This window comes from Cetorhinus maximus, unplaced genomic scaffold, assembly GCF_964194155.1.
Source record: "Cetorhinus maximus unplaced genomic scaffold, sCetMax3.hap1.1 HAP1_SCAFFOLD_409, whole genome shotgun sequence".
NCBI classification, from domain to species: domain Eukaryota; kingdom Metazoa; phylum Chordata; class Chondrichthyes; order Lamniformes; family Cetorhinidae; genus Cetorhinus; species Cetorhinus maximus.
This window is the reverse complement of record NW_027596355.1, coordinates 347,517-366,066: the sequence shown is the minus strand read 5'-3', so window position 1 is coordinate 366,066 and position 18,550 is coordinate 347,517. Positions and strand designations below refer to the sequence as shown.

The window sequence follows — 18,550 nt, the reverse complement described above, 5'->3', positions numbered from 1 at the left end:
GGAGTGTGTGGGGGTGGGGAGAGTAGGGGATGGGAGTGAGTGGGGGTGGGGAGCGTAGGGGATGGGAGTGTGTGGGGGTGGGGAGAGTAGGGGATGGGAGTGTGTGGGGGTGGGGAGAGTAGGGGAATGGGTATGTGTGGGGGTGGGGAGTGTAGGGGAATGGGTATGTGTGGGGGTGGGGAGAGTAGGGGAATGGGTATGTGTGGGGGTGGGGAGAGTAGGGGAATGGGTATGTGTGGGGGTGGGGAGAGTAGGGGAATGGGTAACAGGGCTGAGAGATCACATGGAAAGGGGAATGATTCCTGATGGGCAAATTCCACCTTTTCGTCTCTGAGGTTTGCTGTTTGGAAAAGGCTGCAATGTCTTTGTGATCTCAGTCTAACAGAGATATTGTGCCAAGTGTAATGAGCAGACTGACATTAACTTAACATTATCCAGCAGCTATATCTTTAATAAAACACCAGTGTAACTCCAGACTGACAGGATGAAACATCACTTGTGCTCATTATGTCCTTTTCACCATCCCGATTCATGATATTTGTGTGGTTTATGAAAAGAATGTAAAGATTCCAGTCATTATCCCATTCTTTGTAACAAGGTGCAGGGTGGGTTTGACTCTGTGATTATCCACTGTGCCTCGAACTAGCCTTGCAGGAACCTCTGCCTTAGGAACAGGAGGAGGCTATTCAGCCCCTCAAGTCTGTTCTGCCATTCAATCAGACCATAGCTGATTTGCATCAAAACCTCTGTCTTCCCACCTTCTTTCCTTATCCCTTACCCAACAAAAGTTGTTCAATCTCAGTGTTGACATTTTCAGTTGAGCCTCAGCATCAGCAGCTTTTTGGGAGAGAGAGTTCCAGTTTCCACTCTTCTTTGTGTGAAGAAGTTTCTCCTGACATCATCCCTGAACAGCCCAGCTCTCATTTTACCGTTTTAATTATTTTTTTTCTACCTGTCCAATAGTTTTACAATTTCTCTACTTGGACCCCCAAATCTTTCTGCTCATTCACAGTTCCTAGCTTCACACCATTTAGAAAATATTCTGATCCATCCATTCCTGGCATCATCCTCTGTGAATCTCCTCTGCACTCTCTTTAGTGCGATTACATTCCTCCTGTAATTCAGTGACCAGGGCTGTACGAAAAACACTAGCTGCAGTCTAACTCCTGTTTTATGCAGTTCCAGGATAACCTTCCTTGCTCATCCACTAAGATTTGGCCTTGATGGAGAGTATCCCGAATGTGTGGACGTAGTGGTTTGTGACTGGGCCAATAATCTAGAGTCCGAGGGTAAGATGGACCCACGGCAGATGGTGAAATTTGATTTCAATAAAAATTGGAATTAAAAGTTTGATGATGACCATGAAACTGTTGTCGATTGTCATAAAAACCCATCTGATTCACTAATGCCCTTTAGGGAAGGAAATCTGATGTCCTCACCTGGTCTGGCAGTTGTATCAAACTGCAGCAAAGTCGAAAAGGCATTGACCTGGGCACCAGGAACAACAACAATACACCCAGCCCTGTCAACCCAGCCCTGTCAACCCAGCAAAGTCCTCCTTACTAACATCTAAGGGCTTGTACCAAAAATTGGGAGAGCTGTCTCACAGACTGTCCCGCATGCAATAGCCTCTCATAGTCATACTCATTATATCATATCTTACAGATAATGTCCCAGACATCACCATCACCAGCCCAGCAGAGGTGGCAGCACAGTGGTATACAGTCGGGAGGGAGTTGCCCTGGGAGTCCTCAACATTGAATCCGGAACCCATGAAGTCTCAAGGCATCAGGTCAAACATGAGCAAGGAAACCTCCTGCTGATTACCACGTACCACCCTCCCTCAGCTGATGAATCAGTGCTTCTCCATGTTGAACATCACTTGGAGGAAGCACTGAGAGTGACAAGGGCACAGAATGTTCTCTGGGTGGGAGACTTCAATGTCCATCACCAAGAATGGCTTGGCAGCACCGCTACTGACTGAGCTGGCCGAGTCCTAAAGGACATAGCTACTAGACCGGGCCTGCAGCAGGTGGTGAGGGTACCACCAAGAGGGAAAAACACATCCTCATCCTCACCAACCTGCCTGCTCCAGATGCATCTGTCCAAGACAGTATCAGTAGGATTGACCACCACACAGTCATCGTGGAGACAAAGTCCCACCTTCACATTGAGGATACCCTCCATCGTGTTGTGTGGCATTACCGCCGTGTCAAATGGGATGGATTTCGAACTGATCTAGCAACTCAAGACTGGGCATCCATGAGGTGCTGTGGGCCATCAGCAGCAGCAGAATTGTACTCTAAGACAATCTGTAACCTCATGGCCCGGCATATCCCCCACTCTACCATTACTATCAAGCCAGGGGTTGATCCCTGGTTCAATGAAGAGTACGGGAGGACATGCCAGGAGCAGCACCAGGCATACCTAAAAATGGTGAAGCTATAACACAGGACTACTTGCGTGCCAAACAGCATAAGCAGCAAGTGATAGACAGAGCTAAGCGATCCCACAACCAATGGATCAGATCTAAGCCCTGCAGCCCTGCCACATCCAATCGTGAATGGTGGTGGACAATTAAACAACTCACTGGAGAAGGAGGCTCCACAAATATCCCCATCCTCAATGATGGAGGAGCCCAGCATATCAGTGCAAAAGATAAGGCTGAAGCATTTGCAACAATCTTCAGCCAGAAGTGCCGAGTGGATGATCCATCTCAGCCTCCTCCAGAGGTCCCCAGCATCACAGATGCCAGTTTTCAGTAAGTTTGATTCTCTCCACATGAGAGCAAGGAACGGCTGAAGGCAGTGGATACTGCAAAGGCTATAGGCCCTGACAATATTTCGGCAATAGCCTTGTATTCCAGAACTTGCCGCGCACCTAGCCAAGCTGTTCCAGTACAGCTACAACACTGGCATCTACCTGGTTATATGGGAAATTGCCCAGGTACGTCCTGTCCACAAAAAGCAGGACAAATCCAACCCGGCCAATTTCCGCCCCATCAGTCTACTCTCCATCATCAGTAAAGTAATGGAAGGGGTCATCAACAGTGCTATCAAGCGGCACTTGCTTAGCAATAACCTGCACACTGATGCCCAGTTTGGGTTCCGCCAGGGCCACTCAGCTCCTGACCTCATTACAGCCTTGGTTCAAACATGGACAAAAGAGCTGAACTCCCGAGGTGAGGTGAGAGTGAGTGCCCTTGACATCAAGGCAGCATTTGACAGAGTGTGACATCAGGGAGACCTAGCAAAACTGGAGTAAATGGGAATCAGGGAGAAAACTCTCCGCTGGTTGGAGTCATACCCAGCACAAAGGAAGATGGTTGTGGTTGTTGCAGGTCAATCATCTCAGCTCCAGGACATCACTGCAGGAATCCCTCAGGGTAGTACCCTTGGCCCAACCATCTTCAGCTACTTCATCAATGACCTTCCTTCCATCATAAGGTCAGAAGTGGGGATGTTCGCTGATGATTGCACAATGTTCAGCACCACTCACAACTCTTCAGATACTGAAGCAGTCCATGTCCAAATGCAGCAAGACCTGGGCAATATCCAGGCTTGGGCTGACATGTGGCAAGTAACATTCATGCCACACAAGTGCCAGGTGATGACCATCACCAACAAGAAAGAATCTAACCATCGCCCCTTGATGTTCAATGGCATTACCATCACTGAATCCCCCACTATCAACATCCTGGGGGTTACCATTGACCAGAAACTGAACTGGACTAGCCATATAAATACTGTGACTACAAGACCAGGTCAGAGGCTAGGAATCCTGTAGCGAGTAACTCATTCTCATAGACCCATAGATGTTTACAATACAGAAGGAGGCCTTTCGGCCCATTGTGTCTGTGCCAGTTAACAAAGCTCCAACTGTGGTAATCCCATTTTCCAGCGCTTGGCCCATAGCCCTGGAGGCTATGGCAATGCAAGTGCTCACCTCCTGACTCCCCAAAGCCTGACCACCATCTACAAGGCACAAGTCAGGATAGTGATGGAATACTCCCCACTTGCCTGGATGAGTGCAGCTCCTACAACACTCAGGAAGCTGGACACCATCCAGGACAAAACAGCCCACTTGATTGGCACCACATCCACAAACATTCAGTCCCTCCACCACTGACGAACAGTAGCAGCAGTGTGTACCATCTACAAGAACTCACCAAGGCTCCTTAGACAGCACCTTCCAAACCCACGAGCACTACCACCTAGAAGGACAAGGGCAGCAGATAGATGGGAACACCACCACCTGGAAGTTCCCCTCCAAGCCACTCACCATCCTGACTTGGAAATATATCGCCGTTCCTTCACTGTCGCTGGGTCAAAATCCTGGAACTCCCTCCCTAACAGCACTGTGGGTGTACCTACACCACATGGACTGCAGCGGTTCAAGAAGGCAGCTCACCACCACCTTCTCAAGGGCAATTAAGGATGGGCAATAAATACAGGCCTAACCGTAACACCCACATTCGGTGAATTAATAAAAAAAACCTCCTTGATCACTTTATCTATTTGTCTTGACACATTTGGATTTCAATCCCCTATTCATGTCAATAGGTTGTCTGCAATTCTGTGCCCTTTCATTCTCATTGACAGATGGTCTCTGATTGATGGTACCAGGTTATATCATGGAGTGTTCACATTGCCACTGGGCAGGAGCTGTCATAACTGTAAAGGAGCCTCAGACCCACCAAACCAGTGCTATCACCCAGGTTAGATTTAAATCTCACTCTCAGTGTGGGAAGACCAAAGTCAAAGAGCTAGAAAATCAGAGCGTCAGCCAATGCATCCTAGAAACAGGGAGTTTACAGCACAGAACAAGGCCATTTAGCCCATCCTGCCATTGGCATCATTTCCTGAAAGGTTGTTAATAATATACAGAAGGGATGCAGGCAAAGGAATCCTCCACCTTGATACTTCTTTGTTATTTCTGTACCAAGTACGTGTGAAATGTGATAACCTTTACTGAGTTTAATGATGGTTTAGCAAGTCAGTTGGTATTCAGGACAATGCAGTTTCTGAGCGATGGGCTGGGTCCCATTCAGGAGATATTTCTGGAATAAGGAAATGAAAGTTCGGCCGGAGAGAGGTAAATACAAGCAGCAGTCAGGTGGTTTTAGGAGTTTGAATGAAAAACAGGGATGTGCAAGATTTGAAAGTTGAAAATTATTTAAGTTTGTATTTTGTGTATGAAGGAAAGTTTAAGATATTTACCTATTTATTTTTAATCATTGATCTTATTAATATATCTTCATTTCAGGCTGGAGGGCGGAAACACCACAAGTTTAATTGTGAAGTTACTGAATTGGGTGTGGGTGTTCTGACTGATAAAGCTGGAATCTGATTGAGCAACTTTGTTCTGAGCAGAATCTCTCCAGTAACGCGACAGGGTCGCTCCCAGCAGCAGAGTTGAAAAGCAAGACAGGGATCCTGCATTTCCCCGAGAATGAGGCGATATCTGCACTTTCCGAAGGGAAATAACAACCTTTAAAATCCTGCCAGCGGAGTTTGCAGCCTGACGATGTCTCTCACCTTGTTTCTGAAGACGGTTTCTAACCTGAGCGGAAAGTATGACCGGCAGGTTCACATCACTTTCCGAGGTAAGGATGGGCGCCTGTTGTTGCTGCTCAGCCTGGGCGGAGTTGGTGACCGTGTGGAGCCGGTGCCTGTAGCTCGGTGACAGTCACAGCGACTTCAAGGAGCTTGGAAAAAGTATCCCATTAGAGATAGGTGAAGGGGAATTAATGTTTGAGGTTTTTTCTTGCCCTGGCCAACTCTGCATGTGTTCATGTGCAGCAATTCGGCCAGGAGCAGCATCATCCACCATTACTCAGCACAACAAAAACAGGAACAGAAATACCTGGGAAAACTCAGCAGGTCTGGCAGCATCGGTGGAGAAGAGCACAGTTGACGTTTCCAGTCCTCATGACCCTTCAACAGAACTAAGTAAAAATTCAAGTTCATTTCTGTTGAAGGGTCATGAGGACTCGAAATGTCAACTGTACTTTTCTCCGCTGATGCTGCCAAACCTGCTGAGTTTTTCCAGGTATTTCTGTTCCTGTTTTTGTTTTGGATTTCCAGCATCCGCAGTTTTTTGTTTTTATCAACATTACTCACTATCCTGTCTTGGAAATATATCACCGTTCCTTCACTGTCACTGGGTCAGAATCTTGGAACTCCCTCCCTAACAGCACTGTGGGTGTACCTACACCACAGGGACTGCAGCGGTTCAAGAAGGCAGCTCATCACCACCTTCTCAAGGGCAACTAGGGATGGGCAATCCACCCACATCCCGTGAACAAAAAAAAAGTCCTCAACTGGCATCTGACCGCAGCAGTGGCCCTGACCTATTCCATCATCACCGCTCAGGTGCCTCACAAACTAGGCACATGCAGGAGTGAAAAGCAAAATACTGCAGATACTGGAAATCTGAAATAAAGCTGAGAAAGCCGGAAATAATAATCAGGCCAGGCAGTGTCTATGGAAAGAGAAACACAGTTAACATTTCAGGACTGTGACTTTTCAGTGGAATTGAAAGGCAAAGGTTGGAGCAAAATTCCCTTTTACAGTAATGAATGGCCAATGATCTATCATTTAAGCTGCAGTCCCACAGTCTCTCATTCTGTCTTTACCACTTTTATTTTTCACTTTTGAAGACAATAAAACAGACAGATGAATCAAAGAAGAGAATAAGATGAGAAGTGCAGGAGGGGATGTGGGTGGGTGGCCTTCCAATCAGTGCCCTCGGTCGGGGGAGGGGGCGTTGCTGCCATTTTACGTGGGCGGACTTTAATTGGCGTGACATCTGCCAGGAAGCGCTATGTGCTCCCTGTGCGGGTTGGGGAAGGGATTCCCTCAGCCAGGAGTGCGCTCTTTCACACAGGAAGAGTGCACAGATCTCCCTGGGGCAAAGTGCTGCCTCGGGGGAATCGGCTCCGACTGAAAACTTTAAATAAAGGTGATAAAAACATTTCCCTGCCATGTCCCCTCATTGACACTGCCACATGAGTCGGGACATGTCCATAACTTTTATTGAAACAGTTCATAAAAATTTAAAAACCCTCATGAAACCTCATCCCGCCCGTGGATGAGGTTTTCCTGCGTTTTCTGAAGCCCGCCAGGGCTCCCGGCCTCCCCGACAACATTAAGGTTGGACGGGCAGGTCCATTAGTGACTTTAATTAGTTTTTTAATGGCCTCAATAGGCTGATGACAGTTGGGTGGGTGGGGTGATGTCAGGACGCGCGCCCGATGTATCCCCGCATCAATTTACACATTGGCGAGCGGGCCCCACCCCCACTTGCCAAACAGAAGATGCTGCCGAATATTTCAGTGAGTGAGTGGACAATCCACGGAACAGATTTCCTCAGGACACAGTGGAAGGGGACAGTGTTCATTCATTCAAGTGTAACTTAAATAGATTTCATTCATGGGACAGAATCTATGAGTAATTTGAGACAAACAGGTATGGTGAATGTTACATGGGGCAGGGAGAGGAGGGAGAGGGAGGGGAGTGAGTGGGAGGAGAAGGGGAGTGAGGGGGAGGAGGAGGGGAGTGAGGGGGAGGAGGGGGGAGTGAGGGGGAGGAGGAGGGGGGATGTATGGTGAATGTTACATGGAGTGGGGTGGGGAGTGAGTGGGAGGAGGAGGGCAGTGAGGGGGAGAGGAGTGAGGGGGAGGTGAGTGGGGGGAGGGGGAGGAGGAGGGGAGTGAGGGGGAGGGGAGCGAGGGGGAGGAGGAGGGGGGGAGGAGGGGGGAGGTATGGTGAATGTTACATGGGGTGGGGTGGGGAATGAGTGGGAGGAGGAGGGGAGTGAGGGGGAGAGGAGTGAGGGGGAGGTGAGTGGGGGGAGGGGGAGGAGGAGGGGAGTGAGGGGGAGGGGAGTGAGGGGGAGGAGGAGGGGGGAGGAGGGGGGAGGTATGGTGAATGTTACATGGGGTGGGGGGAGGAGGGAGCGGGTGGGGGAGGGGAGTGAGGGGGAGGGGAGTGAGGGGGAGGGGAGTGAGGGGGAGGGGAGTGAGGGGGAGGGGGAGTGAGGGGGAGGGGAGTGAGGAGGAGGAGGAGGGGGGAGGTATGGTGAATGTTACATGGGTTCGGGGGAGGAGGAAGGGGAGGGGGAGGGGAGTGAGGGGGAGGGGAGTGAGGGGGAGGGGAGTGAGGGGGAGGGGAGTGAGGGGAAAGGAGGGAGGGGGAGGAGGTGAGTTTGGATTTAGGGTTTCCAGAACCCTCCACCATGGAGGGTTAGGCTCATTGATCATAAGAAATAGGAGCAAAAGTAGGCCATTTGCCCCATTGAGTCTGCACTGCCATTCAATAAAATCATGGTTGATCTGATTGTGGCCTTAACTGCACTTTCCCGTCTGTCCCACCATTCCCCGTACCCTCTGACATCCTTGTCGATCAAAACTGGGATGGAGATGATCGCTGATTAGTCAATAATTCCATTATTGTATCGTGTGTTTACCGGGATGGTACAAGGTGAACTGGACCTTGATCATTTTTCAATCAACTGTTCCTATGTTGTTATATTTCAATAAGATGGAAATTGGCATTAGATAGGCTAGAGAAACTTGTCATTAATGATGTGCTAAGTAACAATTTGTTTCTTCATCTGTTCTCAGGCTACACTCACTTGACCAGAAAAGTGAAATGTGAAAGTAAAGCTGTCTTCAATGAGGTAAAACTGCAAACATTTAGTGTTAGAAGCTTTTTCGTTCACAGCCAACTGTGTGGCTGGAGTATATAGTTACAAAATATGTCAACATGTTCTTCTGCAGATATGAACCAGACTGATGCTCTTAAAATGTAAACCTAGACTGTCAGAATATTTCACCACTGCTCAGCTTGATGGCCCCAAAAATACATTTCCCAGTACAGGAGAATAGTGTGGGAGGAGGATCCTGGGACAGGCAGTCAGCAGCACCTAGAGGAGAGAGCGAGAGGAGGACCCTGGGACAGGCAGTCAGCAGCACCTAGAGGAGAGAGCGAGAGGAGGACCCTGGGACAGGCAGTCAGCAGCACCTAGAGGAGAGAGCGAGAGGATGACCCTGGGACAGGCAGTCAGCAGCACCTAGAGGAGGGTGTGAGAGGAGGACCCTGGGACAGGCAGTCAGCAGCACCTAGAGGAGAGAGCGAGAGGAGGACCATGGGACAGGCAGTCAGCAGCACCTAGAGGAGAATGTGAGAGGAGGACCCTGGGACAGGCAGTCAGCAGCACCTAGAGGATCTTGTCTATCTAGAGGATCTAGCATCTAGTCTGCACTCAAAGAGGAGTATGGCTAAAATAAAAGCAAGAGTCCAAATTCTACTTAGTTAAGATAGGTCTGGGGAGCTCAGTCCTGTGATCTGCACATCCTGTGCTATGTGGGAAATCCTAGACGCTCCTGGCGGTCTGAATGACCACGTGTGCAGGAGGTGCCTCTGACTGGAGCAACTCGAGCTCCGAGTTTTGGAGCTTGAGCAGCAGCTGGAGGCACTACGGTGCATTCATGAGGCTGAGAGGTTTGCGGATAGCACGTTTCAGGACATGGTTCCCTCGCAGCTTAAGGAAGTGCAAGCAAAGAGGGAATGGGTGATCACCAGACAGAAGAAGGGGACCAGGCAGGTAGTGAGGGAATCCCCTGAGTGCATCTCACTCGCAAATTGTTTTTTGGCCTTGGAAAACGGTGAGAGTGATGGTCCCTCTGTGGAGGCCAAACAGAGCCAAGGCCATGGCACTGTGTGTGGTCCAGCTGCTCAGGGCGGGAGGGAGAAGTGTGGAAGGGCAATAGTGGTAGGGGATTTGTTAGTGAGGGGTGTAGACAGGTGCTTCTGCGGCCGTAGACGTGACTCCAGGATGGTATGTTGCCTCCTGGGTGCCAGGGTCAAGGATGTTATGGAACGGTTACAGGACATTCTGAAGGGGGAGGGGGAACAGTCAGAGGTCATGGTCCATGTTGGGACCAATGATATAGGAAGAAAGGGAAATGAGGTCCTGCAAGCAGAGTTTAGGGAGTTAGGTAGGAAATTGAAAAGCAGGACTTCATAGGTAGTAATCTCCGGATTACTCCCGGTGCCATGCAGTAGTGAGTATAGGAACAGAAGGATAGAGCAGATGAATGTGCGGCTAGAGAGATGGTGCAGGAAGGGCTTTAGATTCCTGGGGCATTGGAACCATTTCTGGGGGAGGTGGGACCTGTACAAGTTGGACGGGTTACATCTGAACAGGAACGGGACCAACATCCTCACGGGGAGGTTTGCTAATGCTGCTGGGATGGATTTAAACTAAATTGGCAGGGGGTGGGATCCTGAAACGTAGTTCAGAGGGAGAGAAGCTGAGATGGAATTAGAAGTTAAAACACTGGTAAGTGAGTCTGGAAGGCAGAGGAAACATAGGCTAAATAAGAAAGGAGTGAGTTTAGCGAGGCTAAATGGAATATATTTTAATGCAAGGAGCTTGAGGAATAAGGCAGGCCAGCTGAGGGCACAGATAGGCATGTGGGAGTTTGATATCATAGCTATGGCCGAGGCTTGGCTAAAAGAAGGGCAGGATTGGCAGCTTAACATTCCTGGTTATATGACATTCAGACGGGATAGAGAGGGGGATAGAAGAGGAGGGGGGGTTCGCAATATTGATCAAGGAATTAATTATAGCAGTGAGGAGGGATGATATCTTGGAAGGATCATCAAATAAGACCATATGGGTAGAGGTAAAAAACACAAAAGGGTCAAACACGCTGTTGGGTGTGTACGATAGGCCCCCAAACAGTCAGGGAGAGATAGAGGATCAAATATGTAATCAGATTTCAGAGAAGTGTAAGAATAATAAGGCAGTAATAGTCGGGGATTTTAACTACCCAAATATTAACTGGGATAGTTTTAGTGTGCAAGGTAGGGAGGGAGCAAAATTCTTAACTTGCCTCCAGGAGAACTTTTTTAGCCAGAACGTAGAAAACCCAACAAGGAAGGGGGCAGTTCTGGACCTAATATTCGGAAATGAGCCCAGGGCAGGTAGAAGGCGTATCAGTAGGGGAGCATTTTGGAGACAGTGACCATAACTCAGTTAGATTTAAGATAGTTAAGGAAAAGGATAAGGTTGGGCTGGGAATAAAAGTTCTAAATTGGGGAAAGGCTAATTTTACTAAGATGAGGTACGATTTGGCCCAAGTGGACTGGGAGCAGCAACTTGTAGATAAAACTGTGTCTGAGCAAGGGGGAAATAGCGACTGTACAGGGCAAATATGTTCCCATCAAGACAAAGTTGGGGGGGGCGGGCGGGGGGGGGGGGGGTGGGGGGTGGGGGGGCGGAAAGACCAAGTCTGGAAAACCCTGGGTGTCAAGGGACATAAGGTTAGTATTAAGAAAAGAAGAGAAGCTAATGGCAGATACCGAGGGCTCAATACGGCAGAGTCCCTAGAGGAGTATAAAAAGTGCAGAGGGGAATCTTAAAAAGGAAATTAGGAAAGCTAAGAGAGTGATGAGACAGCATTGGTGGATAGAATAAAGGAAAACCCAAAGGTTTTTTTAACTATATAAAAAGCAAGTGAATAACTAGGGAAAGAGTCGGGCCAATTAGGGAACCATAGATGTAATCTGTGTGTGGACCTGGAAGACAGGGTTACAGTCCTCAATGAATACTTTGCGTCGGTCTTCACAATGGAAAAGGACGACGCAGGTATAGACATCAGGGTGGAGGACTGTGAAATAATAGAGGAAATGAACATAGAGAGAGAGGAGGTACTAGCGGGTTTAGTGGCCTTAAAAGTGGATAAATCCGCAAGCCTGGATGAGATGTATCCCAGACTGTTGAGGGAGGCAAGGGAAGAAGATATCAGGAGCCCTGGCAGTAATTTTCAAATCCTCTCTGGCCGCAGGTGAGGTGCCAGAGGACTGGAGGACTGCTAACGTTGTCCCATTATTAAAAAAGGAAGGAAGGGATAGACCAGGAAATTACAGGCCAGTCAGTCTAACCTTGGTGGTGGGGAAGTTACTAGAAGGAATTCTGAAGGACAGAATATATCTGCACTTGGACAGACACAGATTAATCAGGGATAGTCAGCATGGATTTGTTAAGGGAAGGTTGTGTTTGACAACTTGGATTGATTTTTTTGAGGAGGTAACCAGGAGTGTTGATGAGGGTAATGCATTTGATGTGGTCCACATGGACTTTAGCAAGGCTTTTGATAAGGTCCCTCATGGTAGACTGGTCAAGAAAGTAAGAGCCCATGGGATCCAAGGCAAAGTGGCACATTGGATCCAAAATTGGCTGAGAGGCAGGAAGCAGAGGGTGATGGTAGAGGGATGTTTCTGTGACTGGAGGTCTGTTTCCAGTGGGGTTCCACAGGGTTCGGTGCTGGGACCCTTGCTGTTTGTGATGTACATAAATGATTTGCACTTAAATGTAGGGGGTAAGATCAAGAAGTTCGTGGATGACACAAAAATTGGTCGGGTGGTAAATAGTGAGGGGGGATAGCCGTAAACTGCAGGAGGATATCAATGGACTGGTCAGGTGGGCAGAGCAGTGGCAAATGGAATTCAGCCCGGAAAAGTGAGAGGTAATGCACTTGGAGAGGGCTAACAAGGCAAAGGATTACAATATGAATGGTAGGACCCTGGAAAGTACTGAAGATCAGAGGGACTTTGGTGTGCATATCCACAGATCCCTGAAGATAGCAGGGCAGGTAGATAAGGTGGTTAAGAAGGCATATGGGATACTTGCCTTTATTAGCTGAGGCATAGAATACAAGAGCAGAGAGGTTATGCTGGAACTGTATAAAACGCTGGTTAGCCACAACTGGAGTACTGTGTGCAGTTCTGGTCACCACATTATAGGAAGGATGTGATTGCACTGGAGAGGGTGCAGAGGAGATTTACCAGGATGCTGCCTGGGCTGGAGGGTCTGAGCTATGAGGAAGGATTGGATAGGCTGGGGTTGTTTTCCTTGGAGCAGCGAAGGTTGAGAGGGGACCTGCTAGAGGTGTATAAGATTATGAGGGACATAGATAGGATGGATAGGAAGGCACTTTGGGTTCAATAACCAGGGGGCATAGATTTAAGGTAAGAGGTAGAAGGCTAAGAGGGGAGTTGAGGAGAATTTTTTTTCGCCCAGAGGGTGGTGGGAGTCTGGAACTCACTGCCTGAAAGAGTGGTTGAATCAGAAGCTCTTGTAATATTTAAGAAGTATTTAGATATTCACTTGCGTTTCCATAGCCTCTAGGGCTATGGGCCAAGTGCTGGAAAATGGGATCAGTGTAGTCAGATCTTTGTTGGCCAGCACGGACACGATGGGCCAAATAGCCTCTTTCTGTGCTGTAAACGTCTATGAGTCTATAAGTCAGTGGCTTGGGATCAGGAGCAGGAGTAAGTTAATAACGATTAAGAGCAGTTGATCAGTAGATAGTGCAGCACATACTGGAGCTGAAACTGGGACTGTTCACAGTTCAGTGAAACACCTGACAGTCTGTTTAAGTTCTGAGCCATTGCTGCAGCTCCTCAAAGGAAGGATGAATTCAAATAACCTCATGGACTGGTGGGGAAGGGGAGGGTTGAGGCATAACCCCCCACCTCCCCTCCCAGCAGAGAAATCCCCTCTTAACCAGCTCCCAGCAACAAAGCAGCTGAATCCTTCCTTCTCCTCCCTTCCCACAACACCCAGAGAATCATTGCCAGTGGGGGTGCTGCTCAAGTGATATTTCAATGCCATCTTTAGTTCAGAGGAAGAATTAGGCCCAGACTTTCAGTTGCTGCCCCGCTATTGTTAATTGGACAGTGTGTAAATGGATAGGAATTCAAACCTTCATCAGTGAAACTGGGTGTGTTTGTGGAGCAAAATGATTACGCTTTGCAGTGCAGACTCTTAATGTTAGCCCATGTCGAAGGCTTGTGAATACTGTCAAGGTCAATAGAGTCACTCAGAACATGTATGTTCCTCCTGGTATTGGACAGTGAATGGGCATCAACTCGAAACTGTGTTGCTGTCATCTCCAGACCCTGCTCGGGCCCAAGGTCTGAGTGTGGGTCATTTCATCCCAGAGGTAAGTGGGTCCAACACCACCCACCACTAACACCCACCCCTGCACCCACACACCTGCAGCCCCCCCACCCCCCCACCCCCAACCACCACCTCCCCCCTCGCCCAGCTTGGTGCTAGTTTGGTTTAAACTGACAATCTCATTCACAAGAAATATCGGGGATGCTGAATGGAACAACACATACAAAAGGTAATGGGCAGCTCTTGGTGAAATGTCAAGGAAGCTTTACTCTGCATCCCGCCGATCTATACCTGATCCAGGGATGTTTTCCGGGTGCCTGGAATTACAAAGTGGTCTACTTTCCACTACAAATCCTCAAATTTTCACCAAAAGAATTTTGAGCTTATTTTTCTCTTATCACTTTGGATTGGAAAACTTACACATGCCTTTAGAAGTCTACACCCCAAACACAGGAGAAGTGATGAGAGCTTTATACAGAGTCCCAGGGCGGGCTCAGTGAGTGAGTCATAACACAGAATGTGCTACAGCTCATTCTGTAAATTAGCAGCGAATCCCAGAGCCGAATCGGCCCAGGAGTTTGGGGAACTTTGCTGTGATGTTTGTGTTATGTAGAATCTGCCCCACCTTAAGCAAAGTGGGGTGGAACTCTCTCCGATTCTATTGTCAGAGAAACAATTCACAGATACTCAGAGGCTTTGCAAAACTGGCAACAGGTGAGAGTCTGAAACAAAAGTTTTAAAATGTCACAACTTCTGCTCAAAATGCATCTCAGATGGGGAGTTAAACTGAGGCCATGTACACCCTGTTCAGATGTAAAAGATTCCAGAGTGAAGCTTGAAGGAGAGCAGGAACTCTCCAAGTCTACAGCCCACACTGTATCCCAGCACCAATATCCCAGAATAGATAAACCGACCAATAAACTACCAATGAACAGATAAACTGATCAATATTTCATTTGTTGCTTGGGGTTTGAACGGCCTGGGGGGTGGGCAGTCTGGGGGGTGGGCAGTCTGGGGGGCGGGCAGTCTGGGGGTGGGCAGTCTGGAGAATGTGGGGGGTGGGTGGTCTGGGGGGTGGGCGGTCTGGGGGGTGGGTAGTTTGGGGGTGGGCGGTCTGGGGGTGGGCAGTCTGGAGAATGTGGGGGGTGGGTGGTCTGGGGGTGGGCAGTCTGGAGAGTGTGGGGGGTGGGTGGTCTGGGGGTGGGCAGTCTGGAGAGTGTGGGGGGGTGGGTAGTCTGGGGGTGGGCAGTCTGGGGAGTGGGTGGGCAGTCTGGGGGGTGTGGGGGGGTTGGGTGGTCTGGGGGGGTGGGCGGGCGGTCTGGGGGTGGGTGGTCTGGGGAGCGGGTGGGCAGTCTGGGGGGTGTGGGGGGGGGGTTGGGTGGTCTGGGGGGTGGGCGGGCGGTCTGGGGGTGGACAGTCTGGGGGTGGGCGGGCGGTCTGGGGGGTGGGCGGTCTGGGGGGTGGGTGGTCCGGTGGGGCGGGCAGTCTGGGGGGCGGGCAGTCTGGGGGGTGGGTGGGCAGTCTGGGGGGGTGGGCAGTCTGGGGGGCGGGCAGTCTGGGGGGCGGGCAGTCTGGGGGGTGGGTGGGCAGTCTGGGGGGTGGGCAGTCTGAGGGGTGGGCGGTCTGAGGGGTGGGCGGTCTGGGGGGTGGGTGGTCTGAGGGGTGGGTGGTCTGGGGGGTGGGTGGTCTGGGGGTGGGTGGGCAGTCTGGGGGGTGGGCAGTCTGGGGGATGGGCAGTCTGGGGGGCGGGCAGTCTGGGGGGCGGGCAGTCTGGGGGGTGGGTGGGCAGTCTGGGGGGTGGGCAGTCTGAGGGGTGGGCAGTCTGAGGGGTGGGCGGTCTGGGGGGTGGGTGGTCTGGGGGTGGGTGGGCAGTCTGGGGGGTGGGTGGGCAGTCTGGGGGGTGGGTGGGCAGTCTGGGGGGTGGGCGGTCTGGGGGGTGGGTGGTCTGGGGGGTGGGTGGTCTGGGGGGTGGGTGGTCTGGGGGTGGGCAGTTGGATGGGGGAAGTTGGTCTGGAATACCATGACTGTGTTATGTGCTGCCGTGTGATGGGAAAGTGTCAGTTGTCTCAGTTGGAAGAAAGGGAAGGAGGGGGAGTGGACACTCGCTCACTCTGGAGTCCGACACTGTCAACAGCCACACGAGGGGCAGCAAAACTTCACAAAACCCAACATAAATTAACTCAAAAGGGGCAATAGTTAGAACTGAGAAGTGCACACGCCTGCCCATGCGTGTACCCACATACCCGCCCATGCGTGTACCCACACACCCGCCCATGCGTGTACCCACACACCCGCCCATGCGTGTACCCACACACCCGCCCATGCGTGTACCCACACACCCGCCCATGCGTGTACCCACACACCCGCCCATGCGTGTACCCACACGCCCGCCCATGTGTGTACCCACACGCCCGCCCATGCGTGTACCCACACACCCGCCCATGTGTGTACCCACACACCCGCCCATGCGTGTACCCACACGCCCGCCCATGCGTGTACACACACACCCGCCCATGCGTGTACACACACCCGCACATGCGTGTACCCACACACCCGCCCATGCGTGTACACACACACCAACATGTATGCAAACAAACACACACACATCCAGATGTACAGACACACTCACACACCCCCACACATATGCATGCACATGTCCACACATGCACACAGCATGCACATACATGCACGTGCACACACACACATGCAAATACACACACCCACATACACACACTGCACATACGCATCCACATACACGCACACCCACACACACACCCGCACACCCATACACTGACACACACCCACACGTGCACACACACACACACACACACACACACACACACCCATATACGCACATGACCATGCATGCACTTGCACACACACGCATGCAAACACACACCAACATACACACACGCACAGGCACGGGTGCTGCATGGGTGGGCGGAGATGCAGGTCAGCTCTGATGGACAACTGAAAGAGGACCCCAGCAGGCAGCATTGAAAATGCTGAGGACAGTGAGGTGAGTGTGATGGAGGAAGGCTCTGTGTGTGTGGGAGAGGTTGGCACGAGGCTCCGAAAGGCCCCGCCACACACACACTCTCCCTCCAGAACCACTCGTGGTCTGGCTGTATGCAGCTGAACTGCTAGAGACGGGAGGGAGGATACAGAGGGAGGACTCGTGAAGCCTGTCAATGAAGCTGAAAGACACCATTACACAATATTCAGTGAAAGTGAATATATTTTCAGATTATGAAGTGACAAAATGTGTTCACCTGTGCAACGAATTGTGATCAGAATTTCTTAACTTTTCTATGCCTACCACTGCTTCTAGGTGCTGCCCTGACATCCTCAGTAGGGGTGGAGTCAGCCTGTGCAATGGTCGGCCCTGTTGCCTCCAATAACTTTGACGTGGGTCCTCTGGAGAGCCGAGGCCTTGAGGGCCCCTCTTGCTCTGGCTGTCCTCCTGTGGGCAGCTGCTCCCTCTACAGTGACAGAGGGCAAGGTTGAGGGGGTCACAGGCAAAGGGGACTCGGAAGGAGGGCTCAGCCTCTCAGATTCCTGAGTGGATGACCCGGGGGTTGTCCAGCTGCTGCTCCTCCTCCCTTCGGGTTTCCAAGGGCCCCGGCCTGACTCCTTGAGGGGAAGGAGCACCTGGAGGGACCTCGAGAGGCCCCATTTCCCTCTCGCGTGGCCACTGCAGGAACTCACCCATGGCTCCCACGATGGAGTGTGGGTCTGTGCACATCTCCGCGTTCTGCTGGACCAGGGTCTCCATGGCATCTGTCATCCGCCCCATGGAATGAACTTCCTGAGAGGGTGGTGGAGGCAGGTTTGATCGAGGTATTCAAAAGAGAATTGGATTGCTACTTGAAAAAAATAAAGTACAAGGTTATGGGGATGAGGCAGGGGAGTGGGACTAGGTAGAATGCTCTTTCAGAGAGCCAGTGCAGACTCAATGGGCTGAATGGCCTCCTTCTGCCCTGTAAAGATCCTGTGATTCTGTGACCTCCATGCACACACATGGGCATCAGAGAGCAGGTGGACGGACTCCTCTGACTCGCGAGCTACTCTGCTGAGGGCTTCCAACAGCTCTGCTTGATGTTCCCCACCTTCTGCTGACTCTCCACAATGAGTTTGAAGGCCGAGTCCAGGGGCTCGTCGGCTGACTCGGGCCTCACAGATGCCTCGTCCCCAGCAGCCCTCCGAGTGCCAGGGAGCTCGGCTGAACCTGCCCCCTCCTGCTGTGGACACGTGTCCGTGTGGTGACCACCAGATTGTGAACCTGAGCCTGCTCTAGATCTCGGTCCCACCAAGGAGTGTGTCTCTGCGCTGCTGGAGGGAGTGGGTAAGCGCTGTGACGGGTCTTCCAGGCTGCTTATTTCCAGCTCTTCAATGGAGGAGGTGTCCTCTTGGCTGGAGGTGAGGATGTGGATGGAGCTGAGGGACTGGCTGGCTGAGGGTGTCAGTCGCTTGGCAGAGCTCCCTGTGAACCAAAGTAGAGATAATGAGTGCCTGGCAGCAGAGTCAAAAGCAGGAGAGAGAGGCACTCACAGTTACATTGAGAGAGGGATGATAT

General features: G+C 50.9%; 1 protein-coding gene across 2 annotated transcripts in view; it reads left to right on the top strand.

The window, feature by feature from the left end:
- Nucleotides 1-5,262: 5,262 nt before the first annotated feature.
- Nucleotides 5,263-18,550, top strand: part of fer1l4 (fer-1 like family member 4) — a 291,481-nt gene continuing 278,193 nt past the window's right edge. For both annotated transcript variants that reach the window (XM_078535361.1, XM_078535360.1), the window contains exons 1-2: nt 5,263-5,605; nt 8,627-8,682. In XM_078535361.1, coding sequence (XP_078391487.1) covers nt 5,527-5,605; nt 8,627-8,682 — 135 coding nt within the window. In that variant the 5' untranslated portion in view covers nt 5,263-5,526. The remainder of the gene's footprint in view (nt 5,606-8,626; nt 8,683-18,550) is intronic.